Here is a 19095-nt window from a genome sequence, read left to right on the forward strand (position 1 = left end):
TTTGCTAAAGTAAAACTTTCGATAGTTGAAGCCACCGATACCATCAAAATATCGAAGTTTGAATGCAATAAGCAGAATATTTAAATAATAAAATCTAATTATTTATTGAGATCAATAAGAACAAATCATATACATACATACATTTGCCCGCAATGCGAAGCAAAATATGCGTAGCTCCGTTATTCGGTTTGTGCTTTACTATCGCTTACGCAGTCGTTGTCTAGCGACAGTAACTGTAAACTTTTGGCGTTTTGCCTTTGCAATTAACATTAAATGGTCAAAACGAAAGAAGAGCGAGCCAATGACTTGCAGTTGTTGTTGTTTTTAGAGCATTATTTTTTTTACAATCAAACAACTGTGTTCGATTGCCCAATGTATACATTAATACGAATGTACATACATGCTATATTCATACACAGGCATACATACATACATACATACATGTACAAGTATGTTTCTCTTTACTTTTTCAACCGTACGTAGAGAACCGCACACATAGACACGAACTGTTGCTTGTTGTGTGTGTGAGTGTGTGTATGTGATGTCCCCAACTATTTGATATTTGTTGTTGCTGCATAAAGTTATTAATGAAAACCCTAGTGCCAAATGCATTAAACAAAGAAAAATTTACTTTTAAAAATGTTATACAATTTTCAATTAATTAACATAAAGTAATAACGTAGCTACGCATATTCTGATTCGCATTGAGGGCAGATGTATTCTAGTGTGCGGGGTTTAGTGTCAGAGAACATGTCCCACTAGTGTAGCGTGCAGGTGCCAGTGTTTTTAAGGAAGCCCAAAAGTGGGAGCTACTTGTGAAGGGGAATACGAGTGTACGAATGTGCACTACGTTCTCCCACTATTCTATGCCAGATTCGAGGCGTGCACTTCTTGCGTTGCTCTAACTTAGCTCTTCGGACGGGGTGGGGTTTTTTCTCCTCCTACCATAGCGGACACACCACTACAAGATTTGTTCCCACAACCAGTATAAAAGCGAACAGACAAACTAATGTAAAGAAGATTGCTTCTAGGGTATTAGATGTTTTTATACCCTGTACCCAAAGGGACATGGAACACACAGAAGGAGGAGGACCCCACAAAGTATATATATTCTTGATCAGCATGACAAGCCGAGTCGATATAGCCATGTCCGTCTGTCTGTCCGTCTGTCTGTCTGTATGAACGCAAGGATCTCCGAAAGTATAAGAGCTAGAATAACCAAACTTGGTATACAGATTCTCCTGAGCCCGAGAAAGGACGAGTTTGTTAATTTTTTTGTGATCCACCCCCCCACTCCCCCCCTATTAACGATTTTCTATAACTCCCGTAATTCTTAGAATTTTGAACTAAAATTTGGTAGTCACATTAGGTTAGTCATTATATATCTGATCATATATTATTATGATAGAATGATCGGAAAGAAAGTTATAGCCATATAACCAGGCCCAATGCACACATACATACATATGTACAAGTACACAAACACGCATAAGGCACGATTCTGTTGTAAATGTAAATATATGTATGCATGCATGGAATATTTTATATTTAATTTAGTTAATTAATTAAATTTAATTATTTAATTAATTTAATTACTTTTTTGTGGGGTGGTACAGGGTATTTAAGAGTTGAGCCTGCTCGACTTTAGAATTCCTTTCTTGTTCTACCCTACTCTTTACCCACCCTACCTTGGCATACCGAAAATAATGATCTTGGTCGGCAGCCCCTATTGCAACTTGATGCTACTTTAATGTTTGGTGTGGCGGCGACATCTTAGTTTGAGTTGGACCAGCGAAACGAAATTTACGATTTCATATTCACTTTGATAGGCTTATATTATCATAATTACAATCCAGAATAATTCTCTTATATATATTAAATAGTTTGAAACATATCAATTTCTAAAGTAAGTAATATTTCAAATAATGCTCTAGGTTACGTTATTCAAAAAAACATTACAGGTGTTGGCGTGGGGCGCTGGGGATGAGTCTCCAAAAAAACCCAGAGGAAAAAAAGATGGCGGTTGTTCGATTTCTTCGCTGTGCACTTGCAGCGCACGCACTTGTATTCAGTTTGCTTTTCAACTTTGAACTCACTTAACCTAATTACAATGGCGCTTAGCTATACGTATGAGAGAGAGAGAGAAGGGCCGCCGACGCTGGCAGCACTCTGCCAGTGTTGACGTGGCAACGCTCGCCAGCAACATCTGCTGGCAGAGCGCTGCCACACCAACATTCTCCCCCCCCCCCCTGCAGGATGCGGGAAAAGTTCAATGGCAAGCGCCAGAAATGACCCAGCCCAGCTGGGTCTGTTGAGCCGCCGGGAAGCCGTCGCTGGCAGGCACTATCCCCGGCATGAGGAGCTCCTGGTATAAGCTGGCGCCCAGTATTACGAAAATGGAGGTTGGCGAGCGCCAGTCGTCGTCTGCGAGCCGCACGTTACCGTAGCGTTCAGGCGACGGTCTGTCGACGGGCCGCGCTGGGAGCCGATAGCGAAGCTCGGGGGCCACCTCGAGCGTTACCTCGCGGCCAGCTAGTCGTCCTGGATTCCACCGTCACCAGGCACACCTCGCCTCCCTCGGCTTTCTGGATGCGGATTCCCAGTGCCCTAGCCATGGACCGGTCAATAGAGCTCGTCGGGGCGCAGACGTTGAGCACCGCCTTCACTGTCCACCACTTGCTGCCGCCGGACAGGTGTATGGACGCCGTGGGCGCAATTGCAGTGCCCCACATGCTCTCCCTGTTGAGAGCCAGTGACTCGGGGCATGCTGGAGCGGAGAGTAGCAAGGGGGAGTGGCTCGGCGTACGGAAGCGGCTTAGCGTGCGGGATCGGCTTAGCGTGCGGGATCGGCTTGGCGAGCGACTTCGGCCAGGCGAGCGGAGGCGGCGTGGCGAGCGGATGCGGCTCGGTGAGCGGGAGCGGCCCAGCGTGCGGCCGTGGCTAGGTGAACGCATGGGACGTGGCGAGTTGGCGCGCTGGCGCGGTCGGTTCCGACGGTGCGGATGGGAGCGCCGCCCTGCTCGCGTGCGATGCGCTGGAAAATGCAGCATCGTGTGATGTGGCTGCCCGCACTGCTGGCAGCGGGCCCCACCTCGGCAAGTATCGCCCGAATGCTCATGAGCCAGGCAGTTCAGGCAATATTTGTTTATGAGCACCACCCGTGCTCCCTTGATCGCGGGCAGCGCCAGGAAACGCGGGCACTTGCGGAGTGGGTGCACACCGCGACACAGCCGGCACCGATAAGAGCCCACTCCCGGTGGTGTGATTGTGGTAGGAGCCTCCACTGGATGGCGAGACGGCATAGCGACGGGCCTAAAAAAAAGATGGTAGGGGGAATTAGCGGTTGCGGTAGTTGGGAGAAGGTGAGACATGTGGTTAGTAGTACGCTAATTGGGAAGAGTGGGCAAGAGGACCAGCTTAGCGACTGGTCGTCGGACGACGCCACGAGCAGTGCGGACGTCAACCACTCGCACCTTGGCGTCGTGGCCGGGATAAGCGGTCTGGCCATTCATTAGTCGGAACATTTTCCTCCTTGATGATTACCATGGCGCCTGGCTGCAGGTCCTCCTGTGGCTGCTGCCATTTACTGCGCTTGTGCAGCTCTTTTAGATAGTCCTCCTTCCATCGGAGGCAAAACTGTTGGCTGAGTGCCTTGAGTCGACGCCACTGGTTCATGATTCAGCCGGCTTCCTGCTCTATATCCGCTTCGGCCAGAGAGAGGAGGGGCCCACCGGTCAGGAAGTGGCCCGGAGTTAGCGCCAGCAAATCCGTGGCATCCTCGGACATAGGGGAGATCGGGCGTGAGTTGAGAACCGCCTCGATCCTACACAGCAGAGTGGACAGCTCCTCAAACGTGTACTTGGAAGTGGATGTCGCCTTGTAAAAGAGCGCCTTGAAACTCTTAACACCTGCCTCCCAAAGGCCACCCATATGAGGTGCGCCGGGCGGGATGAAAGACCAGGAAAGAATCTGAGTCCCATAGGAGGCAGTGACCTGGGCTCTGGTAGCCTCTAGGAAGTCGCGCTCAAGTGCCTTAGACGCCCCCACGAACGTCTTGCCGTTGTCGGAGTGGATCCGTTGAGGGCATCGGCGCCGCGCTACGAAACGCGCGAAAGCGGCCAGGAACTTCTCCGTAGTGAGATCGGACGTGGCCTCCAAATGGATTGCTTTTGTGCAGAAGCAGACGAATACGCACACGTAGCCCTTGGTAATGAGGCACGCGCGTCCGGTATAATTCTTCACCTCGAACGGCCCCGCAAAGTCGATGCCGGTGTGGGTGAAGGGTGGAGAAAAGGTGCTTCTTGGCGCAGGAAGGCTTCCCATCAGCTGGTTCTGCAGTCGCAGAAACTCCGGCAGGAGTTTACGTTGGCCTTGACTAGATTCCGGAGCTTGGGAATCCAGTACTTGGACCGCACGAGGCTTACCGTTAGCTGGTTCCCGCCATGGAGCGATATTCGATGCGTGAAACTCACGAGGAGCCGCGAGAACTTGCAGCCGTACGGCAAGATGATGGGGTGGCGCTCGTCATACCTTAACGAGGCCGAGGAGGAAAGCCGACCACAGGAACGGATGACTCCCTGCTGGTCCATGAACGGATTTAGGCCGATGATCGTGCTGCTGGATGCCACCTTCTTCCCGATGGACAGGGCGCGGTACTCTCGGTAGTACTCGGTCCGCTGGGTGCAGACCACCAGTCTACGATGGGCCGCCACCAGCTCCAGATGGGTGACCTCCTTGGACAGCGGAGCGGGAAGCTTCTGGCGGCGCAGCACAAAACGTTGGACATACGCCATCACCCTGAGCGCTCTTCCAAAGTCGGAGAAACGCTCGAGGAAATCTGGAGCCTTGGGCAATGTCGCGAGATGGGTCCGAATAGGACGCTGCTCGAGGGTGGTTCCCTGGGGCACCTGCTCCGGCACGGGCCAACTCCCTCGAGGCGTTTGGAGCCAAGCTGGTCCGTGCCACCACAGGCTGCTATCCGCCAAATCCTGCGGCGCAACGCCTCGGCTCGCCAGGTCAGCAGGGTTGTGCTCGGAGCGCACGTGCAGCCAAGCCTGTACATCCGTGGATTCAGCTATCTTGGATACGCGATTTGCCACAAAGGTGGTCCAACTGCACGCTGGCTTGCGCAGCCAAGCCAGCACGATGGTGGAATCCGTCCAGCACGCCGTTGGGTAGCTGCTGAGAGGAAGATGGGGCAGGATGGCCGCACACATGTCTGCTAGGAGGACGGCGCCACACAGCTCCAGGCGCGGCAGTGACACCGTTTTGACTGGCGCCACCCTGGTTTTGGCTACCAGGAGATGGACCTCCACTTGCTCGTGCGCCTCGACGCGCACGTAGATGGCCGCCCCGTATGCCTGCTGCGACGCATCACAAAAGCCGTGGTACTGGAACGTACCTTGTGGTCGGAAACGAACCCACCTTGGGACTCGGATCCGGTCCAGAGCGGGATAACTGCGCAAAAACTCGTTCCACTTTTGCTGCAGCTCGGAGGGGAGCGGGTCATCCCATCCGATTCCGCTGATCCAAATTTCTTGCATAAAAATCTTGGAACGTACAATCATTGGGGCCAGCCATCCTGCGGGATCGAACAGTCTGGAAATCTGGGCCAGAACCTCCCGTTTGGTGAATAAGGACTCCAAAACGGATGCGATGAAAAGGAATTCATCACTGGTGGCCTTCCAGCGGATGCCCAGCGTCTTAGTCATGCTGGCATCCTCAATGTCGAGGAAGTCGGCGCGCAGCAGATGCTGTGGTGGTATGTCGCGAAGGATGTCCTTGTTGTTGGCGACCCACTTGCGCAATGGAAAACCTGCTGCGCTGAAGGCCTCTCGTATCTCTCGTATGGATGAGAGTGCTTCCTGCTTCGTATGTGCTCCGGCTAGGACGTCATCTACATACATGAAGTCCGTGAGGACCCGGCTGGCGAGCGGATACTGCGCCTTGGAGTCTTCGGCAAGCTGCAGGAGAACGCGGATGGCCAGGAAAGGCGCACAGTTCACCACGAAAGTGACTGTGCGGAGCTCATAATCCCGCAAGTCACCTGCCGGATCGCGGAACAGGATTCTCTGGAAACGGGTATGTGCGGGGTCGACCAGAATCTGCCGATACATCTTGGTGATGTCAGCACTGAAAACGTGCTGGAAAAAACGCCACTGTGGACTGTAGATCCATAGGTCGCCGGTTCAGATCCGGCTCGAAGGACACTGTTGGCGTGGGGAGCTGGGGATGAGTCTCCAAAAAACCCCAGAGGAAAAAAAGATGGCGGTTGTTCGATTTCTTCGCTGTGCACTTGCAGCGCACGCACTTGTATTCAGTTTGCTTTTCAACTTTGAACTCACTTAACCTAATTACAATGGCGCTTAGCTATACGTATGAGAGAGAGAAGGGCCGCCTACGCTGGCAGCGCTCTGCCAGCAGATGTTGCTGGCGTTCATTTAAATTTCATTTAAATTTCAACGTTAAAAGTGAAATCGAACTTAAATTACAAATTAAATCAAATGTGAAAGTATGATGTCGAAAATATCAAATAAAGAAAATAAATCACTTACCATGCACTGCCGACGTTAGAGCTCAAGAGGACTTGCTGGCACAAAAAAAATAATATTAATGATCTTAAACTACATACATACTTCCTGTCTTTAACCTTGTAGTGAGGCGAAATTTAGGTTCGATTACAAAAAATAGAGAATTTAGACTAAATCATTGTTTAAGATAAAAAAAACTAATTATATTGAGGTAATTATGCAAATATTAACAAACTTCGCTTATCTAGCCAAAATTCAAATATGCACATGTGCTTGTGCCGAACTTACTAAATCAACAAGAATGCTATGCATATGTGTGGGCGGCAATAAGAAAATTTACTAACAAAAACAGGGGCAAGCTTGGCATTAAACTTTTTGCCAGCATTACTCTGTACAAAATTGCGTGCAAAAACAGAGTCGTCTACTCGAAGTTGCACGGTTCTGCTGCGCAAGTTATAGCTCCGAGCATTTATGTCATGGGCTGCTAAGCCTTCTGCCTGCAGCGCCTCTGGTTGCCTTAAGAAGGTATCGTTGGTCAACGGATTCAATTTACGCAGAAGGTCATAGTCCTTGCCGTTCATTAGCATGTTTTGTCCAAACGCTAGGAAATATGTTGAAAACCCAGTACTACGATGTACTTGTACAGATGTGCTTAAACAGATCTATGAAGTCGTTCGCTTGTTGTGAATAAATCACGGTGCAAATGTGCGTTGCCCAAAAACCGTTATCGGTAAACTCTATTTCGGGTACTCCGAACGTATAAAACAAATAGTTCTCCAAGTAGTCGCAAATCCGATTTGATGTACATTTCTTTAAAGGACACAAGAAATGAAATTTTGTAAAATGGTAAACAATGATGAGAATACCAATATTTCCGGTCTTCGATCTAGGGTATGGTCCTCAAAGATCAAGATATAGTTTTTTGAAAGGTCTTTCCGAAACCATAGGTTTACCCATAGGTGGTCGTAAAACGATATTTGAGCTTTTGGTAGACGTACAAACTGAACAATCTGCAACATGCTTCCTTCTTCTTCTTCCTACTTCACCATTCCAGGCCAAAAGAAATATCTCTTCAATTTTTCTACTGGTTCGCCTGTCCCACAATATAAGAGCTAGAGACACCAAAGTTTGCACAAATATGCCTTATGTGTACGCTGTGCAAGTTTGTTTTATTTGTTTGATTTTCCCCCCCACTTCCTCCCTATGGGGGTTTTCCCGATTTTCCATTCGTATAACCGCCTATATCTCACAGATTGTAAGACCTATGGACATCAAATTTTATTCCCAGATGCCTTATGTGAATATGCAGAAACTGTGTATTTTGGAATTTCCTTTCCTCTCCCCTTCCCTCCGCAATAATTTCCTGGAATTTTTCATTGAAATTCAAAAAAATACCTCCAGTTAGTGATTATGAGTCCGTATGTTGTTGTTACTGACATACACAGACACACACAAACATACACATACACGCATAATTATTTTATACATATGTACAGAGTATTTCAAAGTTGGGATACCCGACTTTAGCTTCTCTACTTGTTTTTAATAGTAATTGTCTTATGGCAGATGGGTAATATGAAGTATTGGTGGGATTGGAGATGGATATTATTGCTAAAAGGGAGTCAGTACAGATAGCTGTAGGGTGGGGAGAGAGTTCGGATAAACGTTTGGCTGGTGAGAATCGTTAGCTACTATGCTAAAAGAAGGTGTACCGTTCATTTTGGAGTCGTCGAGTAGGTTGTGCATGGAAGTTCAGCGGAAGGCACCAAGAGCAGATCTTTTAGAGGAATGGTACATTGTTTTTATTGGCTTTAAATAGGAAGTATGAGAGTTACCATAAAGATATTGACCGAAATCAATATTTGCCATTATTAGGGAGTTAATGGTGTTAATAAAGCTGAGCTGGCTGCAGTTGTATTTATTGTTGGAAACGCATTTTATTATGTAAAACTGTGTTGAAAGTGAAGCAGTTAGGTTAGATATATAGTCGGCTCAAATCTTTTGTTATATGTAATACCTAGTATTTTTAACTTGTCTGTATTTTCTATAGGGGTGAGAGCGGTAGAAAGTTTGATTTGGAAGGAGTGCTTTTTGCAAATATGTAGGTGCTTGCATTTAGAGAGCGACAGTGCGGCCCCTAAATGCTCGCTCGGAGAGAATGTCGGTGAGTAAAAGGTCTATGTCTATTTGAGAGCTATTGTTAAATTGTTATACTAAATGTGCAATTATACACCCTTTACGTGAGTTCAAATACCGAGAGAGGTAAAATCGATTAACATTTTTTTTTTTAAATTTCTATAATTATTCTAAACATATTTGCACAGTATTTCAAAGTCGAGACAAAGTCGGGACTTTAGCTTTTCTACTTGTTTTTATATAATATGTATCACCACTCATTCTTGGTGTCATTAACAAAAAATACGTCAAGCATTGTATTAAAAGTGTGTGGGTACAATAGCGTTAAGGAGTTCAGTGTATTCAGTGTGCCTGGTTGGCCTGTATACACATCCGACCAGGATGTTATCAATATTTATGCTTCCTGAGATGTGCAAAAACAGATACTCTATACTACTGCAACGACAGCTGTTTGCAAATCGCATGACATTTAAGATTATTTTTCACATATATGGCAACACCCCCTGCATTCCTCTCACAATCGAAACGATATACACTATACCCATCACAATATACATATTGATCATTAAGACAAGACACAAGCCACGTTTCAGACACACATATTCCATCTACATTGGAGTTAACACACAAAAATCTGAACAGGGCTCGTAAAACGAGGCCAATGCTGCACGCACATGCAGTGCTGCCTTGAGCAGTATCGTGCAGGCCGGCAGAGGCTTTGAGCAGTTTTGAGCAGGCAGGCAGCGGCCGAACACTCGATCGTGCTAGACAGGCATATATATGTATGTGTGATGTGTGAAATTTGTATGATGGCATGCTTGTGTGTATATATTTCAAGGCAAGAGACTCTCAGAGACTATAAGATATAGAGACACCAAATTTTGCACAAAGATGCCTTATGTGTGATTTTCCCCCTCCCACTTTCCCCCTATGGGGGTCATCCCGATTTTTCATTCGTATAATCGCCTATATCTCGGAAGCTATGAGACCTAGGGATACTAAATTTTAGTCCAAGATGTCTTATGTGAATACGCAGAAAATGTGTATTTTGGAATTTCCCTCCTTCCTAAATTTTTCACAAAGATGCATTATGTGTTTATAGCGAGTTTGTTTTATTTTTATGATTTTGCCCTCCCCCTTTACTTCCCCCCTATAGGGTATTTTCGGAAACGCCGTTCGTATAATTACCTATATCTCAGAGACTATAAGACTTAGGAGCACTAATTTTATTCCAAGGTGCCTTTTATGAATATGCAGAAAATGTGTATTTTAGAATTCCCCTTTCCCCTCCTCTCATCCGAAATTAGTGATCCTCCATAACTCCATTAATTCTCAGGATTTCGAACTCAAATGTTGCAAATAACACCAGAAAGTGATTATGTGTCCGTCCGTATGCCAAGTTTCACTATGATAGACCGATTTAACAAGAAGTTATAGCCATAAATATATTTGCTGCTGCAGCGCTGCACATACACTCACACAACCGCAATTGCTATGTAAATGTGCAATTATACACCCTTTACGTGAGTTCGAATACCGAGAGAGGTAAAATCGATCAAATTTTTTTTTTTATTTTCTATATTTATTGTAAACATATGTACAGAGTATTTCAAAGTCGGGACACCCGACTTTAGCTTTTTTACTTGTTTTGTTTTGAGCTTACGTTTATTGAAAAAAATAGTTTTTGGGGAAGCAGAACAAAAATGGATTTGCACTAGTTTAGCTGCTTATAGTATTTTTTATATATTTTTTATATTTACTATTTGATTTTTTTTTTAAATATTTCGGAGCGACTGAGAAACACGTCTGCTTACGTTGGAGGATCGAATATCAACTTCTTGACCTCTTTTCCAGCCCGTGTGATGTCTGGGATGGTGACCTCGCAGCCAGGTCTACGAAAGGTGGTTGCATCCGCAATGTTGGCCACTGTTAGTCCTAATCTAGCTGATATATCCAAAATCCGTCTGTCTCTGAAGTTAGTTACCGGAATGCCCCACTCCATGGCCCTTGAGATGAAGTCGCCAGCGGTTATTAAACTACTGCCTAGATTCTTCAATGGCGTCTAATGTTTTCTGGAATTCTTCCATGTTATCACTTGGAGTCAAATATCAGCTAATTATTGAGAATTCCTGACCTCGTACCCATACGAATTCCCAATCCCTTGGCTGTAACGATGAAGTTACTGTCTCCTGGCAACCATATTGCTGCTGTGCTATCTGCTATATATATACCACTATAGATGTCTTTGTATTGTTTGTGACGGCGTTTGCTTTCTTACGAAGAGCTTCTTTTAAAGCTAGGATTTCTGCATGGAATACACTGCAGTAGTCCAGCAGTCTGGAGGATTTTTTTATGCCAAGTTCTATGCAGAAAACGCCACCGCCTACGCTTTTGTCTAGCTTGGAACCGCCTGTGTAGATTTTAATCAAATTGCTGGGGCCCGGTTGGGCCAGAATTCCAGTCTTCCCTTGAGGGAATAATGGTACGAAAAGGACTGTGGAGGTACTCCTTGGGGGTACAATAGTGGCATGACCAAAGTCTTCCTCTGACTTTTGGTTGGTTTCATGCCGTCAGCGTGGGGAGAATTGGGAGAATACCAAGAATGGAGTGGAATGCAGCCTGCCGTTCAACTTTACTTAGTCTCTGCAGAGATGAGTTTTTGGTAAACCCTCAAGATTTCTTCCGGTTTTTCAGCCGACACCCTGTCCCGGGCTCGTGGTTTATTGGGCACGTCGCACCAATCTACTGTGAATAACTTGGCATCTGGATACACCTCTCCAAGTGCAGCAATGGGGGTCATCCGTTTGTGGCCAGATCCATCAACAAGCGGCCTTGCAGCTAATTTTCGACATCTGGCCATATGTGCCTTGTGATAAGACCCTCCTTGTTACCCATGTCTAGGACACCAATGAGGATCTTATCCTTTGCCACTTCTGCGAAGGTTCGGTGCAGGAGCTCTGGTCGCGTTCGCTTAGCTGGCTGTGGCATCTCTTCTGCCGACCTCTTTTCTTTCCTGTATCGTTTTTGCTGGCTTTAATTCCGGTAAGATTAGTTTGGCCCATTTTACCATCCTTCGACCGTCTGGTGACATATCTGGAGTAATGTGGTTATTCTGCAGTATGTCTGCTGTGCGTTTTTTGTCCTGAAACTTTGTGTTGCAGATTTACCAGCTGCTGTTTGGTTATTTCCTTTGGAAACTTCATAGAGTGTCGGAAGAGAAAAAGCATATTGTAAATAAACTTGTAAGCAAAAACACGTAGTCCAGCAAATGTGGGGAAGACCTGCTAGTGTTCTTATAAAATGTCGCCTACCATTTGATTATCAACATAAACCATAATACCTTCTCCCTTTTAAGTGAATCCTATAAAAATTAATGTTTTAAAAATTGTATGTGTTTTTCTTTTATTTGCAAGCTTTTACGGTTTTCAATAGTTTCATACTATTATAATAGTACTCTCAAGTTATGGATCCAAATCAGTATTTGTGCAGAAACGGTATGCAGCACCCATCAATTACGTCGACAATATCACCATCACCTTTGAATAAAGTTAATAATACTATCAACATGGGACAGGAACACAGTTTATGTAGCTCGAACCACTCACAAATGGGTTTCAGTTTAAAGGAGTTACTTCCACGTAATGGAAATACTAAACCTGTCGACGTAAATCGAAGCTTAAATTCCGCTTACAGCGTTTCGCCGTGCAGTAATAGCAGCATTTGCACAAATAACACCAGCACTTGCGGAAACTTTATCAATTTGATGTCGGTTCCATTGGGAACCTTGCAATATAATCGAAAAAAATTGTCATCTCATGAGTACCAGTAAGTAAGTACCAAAATTTTAAAACGTTCAAAATAAATGCTTCCTTTGTAGATCGCGTCTGTATTACAATACGACGGATGGAAAATGTCGAGATGACTACTATTTAGGTAATAGTTCTGTGCAAATTAATACTAGAAGCTTAACACCGCCTACACAATTACAAGCTCCAACGCAAGAACATTATCATCAGCTGCAGAATTCCCAGCAACACCATTTTCAGCAGACTCTTCCTCATAATCACCACCAGCTTAGTCATATTCCTCAGAATACTCAACATTTTTGTAGCTCCAGCTCAGTAATGCACCCAATTGATGATTCAATCAACTGCGAAGGTTTTTCAAATATTACTGGGCGTGTTGTGGCTGCCACACAAACACAACAAAGTAATATCAACACGGAATGCGACCAAATGTTACCGCAATCACCAGAACCTATAGGACCTGTTAATATACCTGCTCCGCCATTGATGTACACTGTTCATCGAGTTGTGACTACAGCTCAGATTCAAACTGCAGTTGGAAGTACATTCGCATCTTCTGCAAGCGTTTCAAGTGTTCTAAACGCCGGTAGAAATGAGAATGATTGCTTATCATCAGGACAAGTTACATCTGCAATCTCTATACCAGGAAACGGTCTTTCGGATATAAGTAATAATGTTATTAACAATAACAATGTTATTGACACATTAGTAGGAGTTCGGAGTTCCACTGGTAGGAAAAAATATTGTATCAGATTGTATCAGATTTGAGCTTAATGAAATGCATTGCTCTGTAGGTATCTTGGCAAACACATCCTTTTTACAGAAACGTAACAATGGTGATATCCACCAAAATTCTGTGACATCAAACAGAATTTTTGTGGCTAACGCATCAACTAGCGCTAATTCTGGAAAAATTTCTTCATTGATGGCTCGTACTATGCAAAATGTAAGCTATGCTGAATATTAATCAGATCCCGTTTATTAACCTAAAATAAATTGGTTGTATCTCAGGTAATACCGACCTGTGTATATTTGATGTCACGCGTTGCTGTTCATATGGAAATAGAAGGGACAGCACAGTGCCCTTCTCAGGTGATGTTGGCTGCAGCTCTGGGGTGTGAGGAGCTTGGAATTTCAAATAAATTGTTAGCACAAAGTATATTTGGCCTATGGATGACCAGCACGCTGCTAGAAATGCAACTTAAGGCTCATCACTGCCCTTATGCTGTACGAGTTGTTTGGAAGGATTTGATAGAAAAATTTAGTTGTGGTAATCCAATCGATCGAAAATATGATGAGCCTATGATTGTACTTAAACGAAATGTATTTTTTTCGAAGAGAGATGAAGAAAAAATTAAGTAAATTGTTTTTAATTTAAATACAATTAAGTTATTGAATAACTTGGTAATATTTTACAGAGACCATCGTATTTTGGAGCTTCTGTATGAGGAAGCGAAAAATAATGTATTGATTGGAAGATATATCATGGAGCCAGTCCATGCATTAATGCTAGGCGGTATACAGGCTCGAATTGAACTTGGTCCATATAACTCCCATACTCACACCATTGGATTTTTTCGGTGAGCTATACATAAACTAAAAATGAAAATAATAACAAATTTATAAAATCAAACAGAGAACATCAATCGCGATTTTTACCATCGCATGTTGCAAAAAGCTCTAATTGGTTATGGTTACCCGTAAGTCGTAAAAACTCTGCCGAAGTAAAACTTTTGGAACAATTTAAGCGGGTGCCACATACAGCAACAACCCGAAAGCTAATAAGGAAATATTTAGAATTTTGCTGGGCTCTGCCATTTTATGGGTAAGCTAAATCATTTAGATGTATCACCAAAAATTTCATTCGATATAAGCATTATTATTATTCTGGCAACCCTGTCGTTGAAATCGGTCGTGGTTATTTTGAGCTCTGTGATTAAATATTTTTTAAATATAAACTGAACTTTTTGCCAAAGTACTACTTTGTCAAGTGTACACATATCTGTGACTGATTACCAGCGAATGCTTCACTTAATCGATTGCGGCTTACAAACGCTAAACCTCTAAGTGCAGTGAACAAGTGAGTTTTTGTTGTTGCTTTCCATCAGTGCATTCACATTTCGGTGCGCCTATATACGAACAACAAAAACAATCGAATCTCTAAAATAGAGTCAAAACCTTTCCATTCCAGAATTTTTTGAATAAAATCTTCGTTTTAAATCAACTTAAAACATTTTTGCTAATTACTTTTAGTGCGTGTGTTTGTGCTATTCCTAGTGCCATTCAACAAACATTGTTTTTTTCAAAGCATACGTTTAGGCTCTAACTAAAACGGACCATAATGTTTTCTTGCTGTTTTAAGTCCTGTGAGTTTGGCCATAAGCTTGGTTCAATGGACCCTACAGTGCAGTGCTGGTTGTGCGACGACGTTGGTCACGCGAAATGTGCCGTCTTTGGCCGGGTAACTGACTACTTAGGCAAAAACAACGGCTTAATCTGGTTTTGTGAAAAATTTAGTATTGCTACCGAAATGCGTCAGTTTATGAAGCAGACGCATAAAAGCATAAAAGAACTTCGTGCCGAGTTTCAAGTTTTCCACGAAAAATTTGTAGCGCTGGAAACGCCGTTTCTTGGCCTTAAGCTACTGTCTGAGTCTCCAAAAAGGAAGAAACGAAACTTGACTATATCCCAGCCTAACATACTTACAATCCCGGATAACAACACAAATTGTGCTTCACCTTCGACACCGGCTTACCCTAATCCTATCGTTGAAGCATTTGCTACACCTGCCGCGGTCTCACTTGGTGAGAGCGCTTCATCTTCGCGTTCACTTGCTGCCCCTATGAATAGTGAAATGCTTGTTCCGGGTGTTTCTTCAGCCATATTAATTGATAATGCTACTACCGACGTGATTGCTGCTGCTATTGCGGATATTCCTGTTACTGCTGCCTGTTCTGCTGTACCCACCATCGCTGCTGCTCCAAGACGCCCGACTTCTACTTCTTCTTCTGCACAGCATGATCCTGGCACCACTCGGGCCTTAGTTGGTGTCCCGCCACGCCAGTCGATTTTTGTATCCCGGCTAAGGCATGATGTTTCAGAGGATGCCATCAAGCTGTTCATTTGCCAAAATGTACCTTCTTGCTTAGCTGATGATGTTTTGGTTTCGAAATTCCAGTTTAAGTATAAGCGCGACATTTCGTCTTTCAAAATTTCTGTTCCTGAGAATTTATTTAATAAAATCGTTGACCCTACTTTCTGGCCAAAACATGTAGTTGCTCACGAATTTACCCGTAAACGCATTAATGCAAATAATAATTCTTCTTCCATAGCACCGTCTTCATCAAAAAACTAAATCATTCCTCTTCCCTGATATTTCATTATCAAAATGTACGGGGACTGCTTACTAAACATCAAAGGCTTTATTCAAACAGTACATCATTCGTTGCTAATGGTATTATATTAACTGAAACGTGGCTTAAACCCAAAGTATTAAACTCTGAAATATTTATTCAAAAATATTCTATTTTCAGACTTGACCGTATACACCGCAAAGGTAGTGGTGTTCTTATCGCTGTAGATTCTCTATTGTCGTCTGAATTAGTCTCATTAGATAATCCGTTTTTAATCGAGTTTATATGTGTAAAGCTCATATTTGCGCGTTTTTCTATATTTGTCACTTGTTCTTATATCCCACCTGCATCCGATAATGAAACTTACCTTCTTCACTGTTCTGTTCAATACAACGCATATCCAGTATGCTTAAAGATAGAGACTATTTGGTCGTTTTTGGTGATTTTAACATACCTGATGTTTCGTGGTCAGTATTAGAAAATTCAAATTTCCTAACTCGTTCTTCTGCCTGTCAATTTTTAGATGGTATGCTTGATATACCTCTTTTTCAAGTTAATTCTGTGTTAAACTCGTCAATGAAACTTCTAGACCTTGTTTTCTTAAATGATGTGTCAAATATGGTTATAAATAGAACACTGCCTTTGTCCCTGCCCGAAGATCTTCAAAATCCAACATTAGAGCTAGTGATTGATACTGAAATGTGCACCACCTTGCCTCAAAACCAAAATACGCGGGTACGTTGCTTTAAAAAAGCTAATTTTATTAAACTGAATTGTATTTTAGCGCAGCTTGATTGGTCTCATTTATATGTGTGTAACGATATGGACTTAGCCATTAATATATTTTATTGAGCTCTTAACTCCGCGCTTGATGCTTGTGTTCCTATTTGTACTCTACGGCCATCGCGACGTGTGCCTTGGTTCACTAAAGAGCTTTCCAAATTAAAGAATGTTAAGTCCAGGTTATATAAGCGTTTTTCAAAATCTAGGAACAAATCAGATTTTTACAAATTTAGTGTAGCCCGTTCTGAGTTTCTAATATTAAACAATCAATGTTATACGGAGTACTTGACACGATGCAGACTTAACTTTTCTCAAGACCCAAAGCAATTTTATAGTTTTTGTACGGCTTTAAGCCGGTAACTTGCCGGTATGGCAAAAGCAAAAATGGTTCACAAATTTAGTTTGAGTCAAGAAAGACTGGTGTCTTCCTATGCACGATTTATTCGCTAAGAAAAATAACACACTCGCACAGCTCGACTTCAATATTACAAGTGATTTTTAATTATCGCGACGCTACAGACAAACGGCCGTCGTAAGCACGAACAAAAGAGTGGCTTGCAATTATGCTGTTCGTAGACAGCTGCAGTGTTTGACAATTTTCTCTTAGGGCTAGTGCGTTAATTTCATTATTTATCTCTTAAGTTATCTTAAAACTAAGTGAAATGCCTTTACAGTTTTGTTAACTCAAAAAGAAATACAAATGGGTTTCCTTCAATGTTGTTTTTTAAAGGACTTACAGCTAACACAGATGCTGGTATCGCTGACCTTTTTTCAACTTTTTTCCAAGACACATACACAACAAATTGTTTCTCCTCTTCCAACATTAACTTTTACGGCAATATTCATGAAGCTAACTGCATATTCATGCCTGTTGTCGATGAACCTTCCATCTTGTTCGCGCTTCAAAATCTTAAGCAAAGTTTTGCGCCCGGTCCAGATGGTATACCTAGCTGCGTCCTGAAATTCTGTGCTGATGCCCTTAGCAAACCACTTTATAGACTATTCTCCTTATCACTTGACAGATGTCGATTCCCCGATATCTGGAAAAGTTCTTACATCTTCCCTCTCTATTAAAAAGGACCTAAATCTGACATTGAAAATTACGGAGGGATTTCTAAACTCTCTGCTATCCCCAAACTTCTTGAAAAACTGATGACCTCTCAGTTACAGCACCATTGTAGGTCCATAATTTCCCCTTTTCAACATGCCGCTATACCGCAACAAATCTCCTTGAATTCTCATCGTTCGTTATGAATGGGTTTTTAGCTAAGAGCCAGACGGATGTTGTATACACTGACTTCAGCAAAGCTTTTGATTCTGTCAATCATGAACTATTGATCCATAAATTGGGTCTTTTGGGATTTCCCAAAAATCTTATCGTATGGATATATAGTTATTTGTTTGGCAGAACACAACGTGTAATTTTTAACGGCGTACTGTCAAAAGCTATTAAAGTAACTTCGGCGGTCCCACAGGGTAGTCATTTAGGTCCTCTACTGTTTACTCTTTTTATAAATGATCTGCCATCATCCCTAACTTACTCTCGTGTACTAATGTATGCCGACGACGTAAAACTTTGCCTCCAGCTCCCAGAATCTGCGTATGAGCCTTTCTATGCGAACATTCGACTCTGTTTCTTCATCTGCTACAGACTGAAATGAAACGAGAGCCGATTTACGGATTAGTGAACTACCTCCTGTTATGATCCATCCCAGGCGAGTCTTCTGAATCACCGGCAATCCGGGACCCAGTTTGATCTGCCCAACGCAGAGCAGTTCGAAGAACAGGCTGGCGCCGATCAGCATGTCAACTTGTTGCGGCCTATTGAAGCTAGGATCAGCCAAACGGATATTAGATGGAATTTTCCAATGCGTCGTATCGAAATTAATGTTGGGCTGGTTGTCCGTGATATTCGGAGCCACCAACGCCGAAATGTTGGTTGAATAATCTGACGACCGAGACTCCAGACTAATGTCAACCGCGAATCCATTGGAAATGAAATTTGCCTCACCAAGGCCAGAGACTCAATTTGGTGTTTTCACTTTGCGCAATTGAAGCTGATGAGCAAGTCCAGAAGTAACTATATGCATCTGCGATCCAGAATCGAGCAAGCCACGGTAAGGTACCAATGTGCCAGCGCGACTCCTCACGTTGACAACGGCGGTGGCGAGAAGCACAACATCAGGGCTGAGATTCTGGGCTGAAGTGGGCGGATGCGGAGATGTGGCAATCATGACTTTGCGTTACTGCTTGCGTTACTGCTTGCTGAGAGGAATCAGAAACTTGGGCATCAGATGCAAACACGTGCACTACGGAGCCTTGCAGGTTCTATATTGATGGCCCTTTTGGAGACAATTGAGAGAGAGGGAAAGCTTTCTGGCCTCCTTATGGCGCAGAACTGACAACAGATTTGCGAATTGGGAGGAGGTGTGTATTGAATGACCCGTGGCATCACAAAATACACAGACTTTCGTACTAGGGTTAGTA

The 19095-nt window shown here is 43.6% G+C and overlaps 1 protein-coding gene across 2 annotated transcripts in view; it reads left to right on the forward strand.

Moving 5' to 3' along the window:
- The window catches only part of LOC115628782 (putative FERM domain-containing protein FRMD8P1), a 352253-nt gene that overhangs the window by 84145 nt on the left and 249013 nt on the right, over positions 1-19095 (forward strand). Inside the window, exons 2-7 of one of the 2 annotated variants that reach the window (XM_030524995.1) lie at positions 12080-12491; positions 12544-13202; positions 13267-13418; positions 13484-13830; positions 13891-14052; positions 14109-14297. In XM_030524995.1, the coding sequence (XP_030380855.1) occupies positions 12130-12491; positions 12544-13202; positions 13267-13418; positions 13484-13830; positions 13891-14052; positions 14109-14297 (1871 nt within the window). In that variant the 5' untranslated portion in view covers positions 12080-12129. Of the gene's footprint in view, positions 1-12079; positions 12496-12543; positions 13203-13266; positions 13419-13483; positions 13831-13890; positions 14053-14108; positions 14298-19095 lie in introns of those variants that run through there. The other variant, XM_030524996.1, reaches the window with a different exon arrangement.

The sequence above is a fragment of the Scaptodrosophila lebanonensis genome, unplaced genomic scaffold (assembly GCF_003285725.1).
Source record: "Scaptodrosophila lebanonensis strain 11010-0011.00,11010-0021.00 unplaced genomic scaffold, SlebRS2 tig00000126-arrow-arrow-pilon, whole genome shotgun sequence".
Taxonomy (NCBI): domain Eukaryota; kingdom Metazoa; phylum Arthropoda; class Insecta; order Diptera; family Drosophilidae; genus Scaptodrosophila; species Scaptodrosophila lebanonensis.